Source organism: Otolemur garnettii, unplaced genomic scaffold (genome assembly GCF_000181295.1).
Source record: "Otolemur garnettii isolate 467f Iridium unplaced genomic scaffold, OtoGar3 scaffold00063, whole genome shotgun sequence".
Classification (NCBI taxonomy): Eukaryota; Metazoa; Chordata; class Mammalia; order Primates; family Galagidae; genus Otolemur; species Otolemur garnettii.
In genome coordinates this window covers 4263484-4273772 of record NW_003852458.1, presented here as the reverse complement: position 1 = coordinate 4273772, position 10289 = coordinate 4263484, and the positions used below count along the sequence as shown (strand labels likewise).

The 10289-nt window shown below is 34.2% G+C and overlaps 1 protein-coding gene across 2 annotated transcripts in view; it reads left to right on the top strand.

The window, feature by feature from the left end:
• LMBRD2 (LMBR1 domain containing 2) overlaps positions 1-7976 on the top strand; it is a 42152-nt gene extending 34176 nt beyond the window's left edge. Inside the window, exons 14-18 of one of the 2 annotated variants that reach the window (XM_023515021.1) lie at positions 1360-1463; positions 3014-3060; positions 3913-4018; positions 5996-6122; positions 7020-7976. In XM_023515021.1, coding sequence (XP_023370789.1) covers positions 1360-1463; positions 3014-3060; positions 3913-4018; positions 5996-6122; positions 7020-7080 — 445 coding nt within the window. In that variant the 3' untranslated portion in view covers positions 7081-7976. Of the gene's footprint in view, positions 1-1359; positions 1464-3013; positions 3061-3912; positions 4019-5992; positions 6123-7019 lie in introns of both variants that reach the window. The other variant, XM_003792938.3, reaches the window with a different exon arrangement.
• The last annotated feature ends 2313 nt before the right edge of the window (positions 7977-10289 follow it).

Sequence of the window (10289 nt, the reverse complement as noted above, 5' to 3'; positions counted from 1 at the left end):
AGTGCCATGGCATCATAGCTCACAGCAACCTACCACTCCTGGGTTCAAGCGAGTCTCCTGCCTCAGCCTCCCAAGTAGCTGGGACCACAGGCGCCTGCCACAACACCTGGCTATTTTTTTGTTTGCAGCCATCATTGTTGTTTGGCGGGCCCAGGCTGGATTCGAACCCCCCACCTTAGTTGTATGTGGCTGGCGCCTTAGCCACTTGAGCCACAGGCGCCAAGCCAATATTAACATTTCTTGCTGCTTATCAGATTATTATTTGTATCAAAGTGATATGAGGTAGATTACTGTTTTGTCAACTATAAACTCTTAAATAAACTTAAAAATATTCATTAAAAGTGTATCCAGAGTTAATCAAGATAAACTTTGGGTGCCATTTTAATTAAGAAAAGATTGTACTCCTTAATTTTTTTTTTTTTTTTTTGAGAGTCTCATTCTTTCACCCTGTGGTAGCAACCTCAATCTCTTGGGCTCAGGTTATCTTCTTGCTTCAACCTCTCTAGTAGCTGGACTATAGGCATCCACCACAACACTTGGCTAGTTTTTCTATTTTTAGTAGTGACAGGGTCTCACTCTTGCTTAGGCTGGTCTCAAACTCCTGAATTCAACCCAAAGGGTTGCTAAAAGATCAACTTGGAATAAAGCAGTTTAATAAGAGAAAGAGACTCATTTACCTTGTGCACAGGGAGAATCACAGAGTACTTAACCCAGTATCCAGAGGAGTCCAGAGGGAGGAGTGGAGATGAGGAATGTAGGTAATTCTGTTTAGGGGCAGTAAATTGCTACTAGGGAAGATGTATAGATACTTGGGAGAAAGAATGGATGGGGGAAACAGATTGACTGGTAAATGATTCTATTTGGAAGTTTAATTAACCTCAGAGACACATATTATTTTTTAAATGGGTTGTGCCAGGTCTGGTTGTATTCTTGATCTTCCTTCCTACGAAATATTGAGATATCAGAGAAGGGAAAGGAAGTCAATTGTTCTTTTATCAGTGGGTCTGGTTTTATGAAGATAGAGGAAAGCCTCTTCTAATGTCTGTTAATCTCTAAGGCCTTTCATTTAAAGTGCTTTTTGTACTAAAGAGTCATATTTTGTGGTAAAATTTCCTGAGTTCCTTTAACTTCTGCAGGAAATCTAGATGTAGCGCATATCCAAGGCAGTAAAGTGCTGAGCATAAACTTCTTAGAAAGAGAAATAAATAGTACTTCTTGAAGAACAACAGTTGTTAACTATATGTAATTTGACATGATAATCGTGTAGGCTTCTTTTGAGTTCACAGCACTAAAGAACAATTTATATAAATATTTTCAGTGTGAATAATGTTTGTCTTCTTGAAAATCTACTTTTCTTAGTTTGGGAACCCGTTGTTTGAATCTGCTTGGTTTCCAGCAGTTCATGGGAGATAATGATATGACATCAGACCTAGTTGATGAAGGAAAAGAATTAATCAGACGAGGTAAGATTTGTCTTTTAAAAAAATGAAGAGAAAATGCTAAGTGCTAAAACTCAAAGTACAAAATTATTTGTACAATAATTTTTAATCTATCTTAAGAAATTATAAGGCTAGATACAATGAGATATAGGCTCATGCCTTAATCCTAACACTTTGGGTGGCTGAGGTGGGAGGATTCATTGAGGGCAGGAGCTCAAGACTAGCCTAAGCAAGAGTGAGACCCCATCTTAACAAAAAGTAGAAAACTTAGCCAACCACAGTGGCACATACCATAGTCTCATCTACTTAGGAGGCTGAGACAGGAGGATCACTCATACCAGGAGCTTGGGGTTGCTGTGAGCTATGATGATACCCCTTCACTTTAGCCTAGGAGACAGAGCAAGACCCTGTCTCAAAAAAAAAAAAAAGGAAATGATAAGTTAATGCCCATTTTAGCTAAAAATCTACATATAACCTTCTTAACAAAAATAATTTGAAAACATTAATACTTTATCTGTTTTCAAGAAATTCTGAGGCACAAATTATTAATATGTCTGTAACTAACTCACTTGAGTGGTCTTGAAATTATTTTCATGTTTGCACTGAAACATATTTACTAAGCTCTATACAACTATAAAACTCATTAATTCAGTGGCACCTGTAGCTCAGTGAATAGGGCACTGGCCACATACACCCAAGGGTGGCAGGTTCAAGTCCAGCCAGGGCCTGCTAAACAACAATGACAACTGCAACCAAAAATAACCAGGTGCTGTGGCAGCTGCCTGTAGTCCCAGCTACTTGGGAGGCTGAGGTAGGAGTATCACTTAAGCCCAAGAGTTTGAGGTTGCTGTGAGCTGTGATGCCACAATATTCTACCCAGGGCGACAGCTTAAAACTCTGTCTCTAAACAAACAAACAAACAAAAAAAACCCCATTAATTTAAAGAACCATTAGCTTGACACTGCATGGGAACTCATTCAAGCCAAGGGTATTTTTTTAGAGTGTGATGGTTTTTAATAGCCTACATGGCACTCTACTAAAATCAAATCACAAAACTAAATATATTCTTTCACATTATACCTCATGTGACATATCACGTTTAGTCCTATGTAAGATTTTTAAGAATAAAACTGATAAATTAGAAGGTATTTAGAGAAGGACCGCCAGAATTATGGGTCTATAGAGCATAAAGCAAAAAAAAACCATTGTGTTTATAACCTGAAGAGAGTAACAAGGGAAAATACTCTTACACAGAAAGAAAAGAAGTATGAACTTAATTTAGAATATAGGACTAAAGGAGAATAGAAGTTACAGAGAAATTTCAGGTCATTGTGAGAGAGAACTCTGTGTCCACCAAAATTACAAAGACTTCAGGACCATCTCTAACAAAAACAGAGAAAGTGGACCCACTGGGCAAGATGACCTCTTAGATCCTTTCTAACAATTACCTATTACATTTGATTTTGTATTAATTTAAAAGAAATATTAGTCTTAGCCTGATATTTTTACTTCAGTTATTCTTTGTCTGGTTATACTATGTTATACCAAATTTGAGACCATTTTTCTGTTTCTAGAGAAGAGAAAAAGGCAAAGGCAAGAAGAAGGTGAAAATCGAAGAAGGGTAAGTACAGTATTGATTAAATTTCTATAACCTAAACATTAATGTGAAATATCTTATGAATCCTAATTTGGAATAATTGCTCAAGACAGAGAACAATGGGGAAATGGCACAAGATATATTTTTTTAAAAGAGGAATTTTAATACTTTCAGATATCCATGCTAAGGTATCCTGTCAGACCTGTTTTAAAAGTCACTACTAATAAAGTTCTTCATTTGTGTCCATTGTCAAGCGGCTTCTTGCATAAGGTAGATGCTCAGTGGACACTTGTCAAATGAATGAATTCATGTAGTCTTGGCATTACAGTTGTTTTGATTGCTTTAAAATTGTTATGCTTTTTTATAATATGACATTAATTTTATTTCTCTCCAGTTTTTCTTCAGTTCGACACTTGCTGAGGCAAATTAACCTCAGTAAAAAATGAGAAAAACTTGGTCAAAATACTACCATGGAAGTTTAACAACTGGGTGTATCTATACTAGCAAAGTGAAGACTAACAGGAGACTTGATAGCTGCCTTTGTGTGTCTTAGTATATGTCATGAAAAGGAGAGATCTGTTCTTTTATCAGAGTGCCTAAGTAGAACCTGAGTGGAAGTTACTAGAGGTAGATCTCACCCTTCTACATGAATTTCTGACTTCCACAGTTTACTGAAAGTGTAGTAGACTGTAACTTTACATGTAAAGATAAAAACATTGACCCATGACTTTTAAAGGTACTACGATAATTGTACTGATTACGAATAAATTTCTGATGAAAAATAATTAAATTGTGTTATTCTGCATATATAACCTGTTGACATTGGTGAACTATTTTCTGTTCTTTTGTTGTGTATTCATTTATTTTTTTTCTTAGGAATGGAAAGAACGCTATGGACACAATAGAGAAGATTCCACTAGGAACAGAAATGTTCATACTGATCCAAAAGAGTTAAACTTCTCAGATATTAATACTAACCGATGTAAGTAGTTTATTTTCTAGTTGGCTTAGAAATTTTCTTCTTATGCTTGCTTGTACAGCAACTAAGAGTTAGGATACTCATCCAGAAATGCCTTTGTATAACTGTAAATGTGCATTTCCATTAACCTTCTTTTCTCACATTCTTCAATGTAGAGAAGGAAGGGGAAATTCACACGTCTATTCTGACAGGGAAAGGAGAAACTGGGACATCAAATGAAAAAGTATATTAACCTAAATAATTTAAGCACTTACCCCAGACATGTTCTAGGCAAATATTTATTTCTATTATTTACTTGATGTTGTTCTTTACATTTTTATTTGTAGATATAAGTTATTGAGTTGTTTCTACAATAATTTATCAACTGACCCATATAGAAGGTGGCCATAAAGTTCGTGTGCAAATTGCCCACGAACTTTATGGCCACCCTGTATGTGAGGCATATTCTCAAGTATACATTGATATAAGAAAGATACATTTCTTGTCCATAGTATGCTCATAATTGAGTAGAAGCCATCACTTCCCAGGGTGGCTTAGGAAACTTTCCAATATCATTGACCCTGCTTTAGAAAATCTGAATGTAAAGAAAATGTTCATCTTTAATAATAAAAAATATACTTACATGACATCAGGTCTCTGGAGAGGTGCCAAGAAACCTGGTTTGCCTAGGACCTCTCACTGACTAGAAGACAGAGGTTGTTTGTCTTTGGGAGCGATGTCAGTTTGGTGAGAGAACCCCACCGCTAAGGCTTCAGTACAGAGGAACCTGCCTAAGACTGAGAGTGGAGCAGGAAAATTGAGCAGCCTCTCACAACCAACTAAAGGTTTTGTAGTGACCAAGAGAAAAGATCAAGACTTGCATTTAGGGCAGAGTCCAAGATGACAAAAATGTAAATATGATAGAATTGGCTTGTCTTAACTTTTCCAAAAGAACTATATCATAGGCTTGGCGCCTATAGCACAGTGGTTACGGCAACAGCCACATACACCAAGAGTGGCGGGTTTGAACATGTCCTGGGCCAGCTAAACAACTGCAACAAAAAAATGGCTGAGCATTATGGCAGGCGCCTCCCAGCTACTTGGGAGACTGAGGCAAGAGAATCGCTTAAGCCCAAGAGTTGGAGGTTGCTGTGAGCTGTGACACCATTGCACTCTATCAAGGGCAACATAGGGAGACTCTGTCTCAAAAAAAAAGAAAAAGAACTATGTCATAAAGTCGTTTTAAAGCTATTTGGACTGCTCAAAACACTATGAGGATTTAGGTTGTTTATGAAGAAATCCTTGTCTACATAGAGAAGGGAAAGTTAGTCTTCTGATCTGTGTTGACCAGTAAGTATGATAACTGAACCACATGTAGCTGTGGAGCATTGTAACATGGCTGGTTCCCCATGTTGAAAAATGATAGTATTTTGGATATATTTGGTCAAAATAAATATAGTATATAAAATTACTTTCACCTGTTTCTTTTCACATTTAAATGTAGCTATTAGAAAATTTCGAAGTGATGGTGAGGCTTGTATTTTACTTCTGTCAAGGGGCAGCAAGTGCTGCCCAGACTCTTGCTTCCTGGGAAGAAAGCCTTTCCTGAAGAGCTTGAGTTGATTATACCTTAAAGTCTTAGCCCGCAAATGAGATTCACTGTGAAACCAACTGAAACTTCATTTGATAATGGAGAATTTCACTATTATGATATCATAGTTAAATCTTAGTTCTGAATTATACTAATTATGTCATTGCACGATATCTTCTTTTGAACTTATACTAGCTACAAAGCTGGAAAACTTTTCCTTCATATTTTTTATTACACTATTATTAATTTTAATCCAGTTTTTAAAGACATGTAGTTATGTTTTTTTTTTCCACAGTCAAAATTCAGATTCCTTACAATCTTGATTTTTCTTTCTGTAAGTCCATAGACTTGTGACCTGTCAATTAAAAGATAATAGGGAAGTAGAATTTTTTTTTCTTCCTTTGCAGCAGTGTCCAAATATACCAGGGCTAATAATAGGACAGAAAGGGACCGAATAGAACTTCTCCAAGATGCAGAACCTTTGGATTTTAATGCAGAAACATTCACTGATGACCCTCTTGAACCTGAATCAAGAAGGTATGTTCTGGCTAACAGGACATTGAAAATCGCAATAAGGTAAAAGTAAACAAGTGATTAATAAAGTAAGAGAAAATGTTCATGTTTACTTGTAGTAAGTATATTAAGTAACTTTTGATACCTTTTTGTACCTTATAATGCTTTTATATTTAAAATAAATTATAGCATCCAATAGTAGTAATTGAAATTAGAATTGTCAGACAATAGTAATGGCATTACAAATATGAAAGAATTGAAATTAATGTTTATTAATATATACCTGTTTCTGACTGTCCCATTTACAAAATTTATTACAGTTAGTAATTGTGCATAGCCATGTTTGGATGCCAGACATTATTTTAAGCACTTAACAACAGCATCTTATTATATGGTTGCAATCCAATTGGATTTCAACCCAGAGAGGCTCAGTAAATTGACTGGAGTCACACAACTTATAAATGGCAAGTCAGGCATTCAAAACAGCCTAGTACTCTGACTATGGAGTGTGCGCTTTTAGCCACTGTGCTAGCAGGAAATAATTAAACAAAAGCAAAATATCCTATACATGAATACTATAGATGTTTACTAGAGTACTGACTATAAATAGCAAAAAACTTGAAATACTCTATTTATGTTCAACAATCAGGAGCGGTTATTAAATTGATTAATCTCCTAGGTGCATCTTAAATTCTTCCTTTTCTTTCTATATCCCTTACTATGTCATGCATGTATTGTAGGCTCTAAATTAAGTCCTTTTGGATAATTTCCTTGGAGGGCAAGTTTCTGCTTTCAGCTACTGAATAGATTTTACAGTGCATACAAATTATGTAGCTACTTTTCAATGTGTTCTTGTTTTTCTTTCCTCCTTTATTATTTCTGATTGATGCTTCAGATCATTCCTTTATGTTCACCTTTTAGGTATCAGCCTGGTGGACGATATCTCTCAATGTCTAATGTCGGAATATTTGATGATGTTTAATACCTGAAAAAAATTGTGGAACAAACTAACCAATGTCAACACATCAATTCAGCCTTTATGAACATTCTATGTACCTAGAAGTTCCTCTCTACTTTCAGTGAAACATGTCAGGATAACAAAAACAGCACTGAAAATTAATTACATCATAGTAATAATAGTTTATTGCTCATTGAATAGAATATTACCTTTTCTAAAAATAATTTATTACATACCATTCCCTAAGCATCTGCCTTAGAAGTACAAGTTACATTGGAAGAATTTAACCCATGATAAAGATAAGAATATATTGAGAATATGTAGTGCAGTTTGTTTCAAATTAGGTTTTTTTCAGGGGAGTTGTTTTAAAGGTTCAAGGAAGCCATAAGTCATACTGAATAATACTATACAGTTTTATTTTTGTGATTTACATTTTTGTTATTTATAAAAAAAAGTCCAACCTATGTTTCCCAAAGAAATACAAATGAATGCAAACCTCAAATAATAACTATATTCATAAAATCCATGTCTTAAAACAGGCTTACTTACCAGACATAATTGAATGTAAAAAGTGCATTTCAAATCTGTTTGCAAATTAGTGGGGGTTTTGCATGTATCATTAAGATTATACTTCATGATAGGTGTTAGTGTCTTTGGCATGTTTATTAAAATCAGATGATACATTATTGTTACAGTCTTTGTAGTAACTGGGCTTTCTTATGCATTTGGTATTACTTTGTAAAAGATTTTCATTTTAGAAAGACTTAAGTGTTAATCATGCCGTTCAAGGATAAATCTTAAGCATTAATGGGAAATAGTTTTGTTTTTTTGTTTAGTAGCCAAAGAGTTCCACAATATTCTCTAATATTTTAAGGTACCTGGTTATACTTTTTTTTTTTTTTTCCTGTTTTTGGCTGGGGCTGGGTTTGAATCCGCCACCTCCAGCATAGGAAGCAGGTGCCCTACTCCTTTGAGCCACAGGCGCCGCCCCCTGGTTAAAAAAAAAAAAAAAATTGGTTATTCAAAGGTAAAAACTGAGTCCATTTATTGTTAGTACTGACATTTAAAATGTGATTAACCTTTGTATTTAAGCCAAATTAGGTATTATATTTTAAATCACCACTGCACATGGTTGAGTGCAATATGCTTGTAGGGAGTTTTTTTTGCATCTGTGAAATATGTGCAGCTCTTAGATTCATGCTACAGTGGTGGCCATACTTGAGCTTGCCCAGTACAGTGTGTAAATATTAGCAGTGCTCATTTTCACTCTCAGATAGCCCAGGTTGAAGATGAATTGTATGGTTACTTTGACAATATGATTATATGTTTCTTGAAGGCAACCTTTCCTTGGATTATAAATTTTAAATTTTTATTTTCCTCTCTAATGAGTGTCATCATGTAAATTTTTAAAAGACACAGTTCTATGCAGGTAATGAAAGGAATAGTGTATCATCCTAATTATCCAAAAAAAGCCTAATTATTTTTTGATCTTTGAGTTTCTATAATCTTTGAGATTAGATTCTCTATAAAATAATTATCAATGGATAGATTTGCTCTCAGTTTAATATAAAAACTCATTTGAGGGGACACACACACACACACACACAGCTTTTTATTGTGAAATGTGGTCAAAGAGCAATAGAATAGGCCAGGAGCAGAGATAATGTAACTGTAATTTCATGATTGACTGATTGAATACCTTGGGCAAATCATAACCTTTCAGTGCCTCAGTTTCTTCATTTGCAGAATGAAGATGATACTTGTTATTTGCCTATTCTACTGACCTACCTCACAAAGTGTTGTGAGGGAGTCGAGATGATGTTATGTATTGGCGTTTAAAAGACAAAACAAGTTATTAGCTGTGCTGTTTCTCATAGGGGTACCCAAAGATCTTAGATAGGGGAAATGATCATCCCAGAAAAGGGTCCTGTTTCTTATTATTATAGTGATGAGGTCCCCAGTGCATAAACTGTTTTTGGACTAATTCATGCAAAGTTCCGTGAAAATAGTGTTTTTATTTAGTCTTTGGGTTTACTTTGGAAGGTGTGTCTCATCAGGTTCTTTCATGAAACTCAGATGCTATTGTTGAAGTAGAAGCAGAAAAAGGGAAGAAACTATCCAGTTACTTTTATAACTAGTTTTTAGAATGCTCTAAGATAAATTGATAGAAATGAAGTATACATAAACATATACTTCATAAACACTATGGATTCCTTTATAACTTTTGTGTCATTTTAAAAATAATACTTGGTTGTTACAGTCATTCAGATTACTTAATTTTTTAAGCAGAATTTGTCTTATAAGGTTTTGTATATTATCATATAGAAAGGTTATTTTGCTGGGTAAATTTGAGTTCAGAAGGTAATGATTTCACCCTTGAAGACTGAGTTTATTGCTGGGGAACTGAGTTAATATTTGTTAAGTCTCCTTGTGTAAAAGACTCTAGTAGGTATAAGCAATTTTTTTGTTTTGAGAAGATTATTAAAATGTAATAACATCTGCAAAATATTATTACTAAGTTTACACAGTTTGCATGCAAAGTACGTTTCTTGAAGAATTATATCCAGCAATTATTTTTTGATGCCTTTGTTACATGATAATATCTGATTTAAATTTTCTAAATTACTTTTTAAATAGGCATTAGGTAAGGATATTCAGCAGGCCAATAATTTAGAATAACCATTGCAGAAAGTAACAATAAATCCATTAATTTCATGAATCATTTCTGTTATTAATTTACTTTTTTACTACTTAAATAATTTACTATTATTAATAGAGCATTTTTATAAAAAATAAGAAATAAAATATAACTTTTTATTATTAAAATTTGCTCTCTTACCAAATGAATACAGGGCTTTAGAATAATTTCATCACATGAGAGGCCCTCATTTTATAGCAGTGTTAAGAGCTGAGTCAAAAATTTCAAGGGTTTTCCCTTGTATAAAGAAGAGTAGTTCAGAGAATTTACAATCCAAACATTCAAAAAGAAATGTTGCCAGTTGATTTGTTTCTCTACTGCTTGATTAGATTATCAGTTCTGAAATTTAAGCTGAATATGTACGCAAATTAAATATGGATAGGAAAGTCAACATGTGTGGTCTTTTAGAGTATATTTTATCATAGTAATGAAGGAATTCAGTTTATGTTCAATAACCTTATTTTATATTGCTTTTAATATGATTAGGGAATGTTCTTGATAGTATATTGAGAAAAATAAGCTCTCTAATTTACAC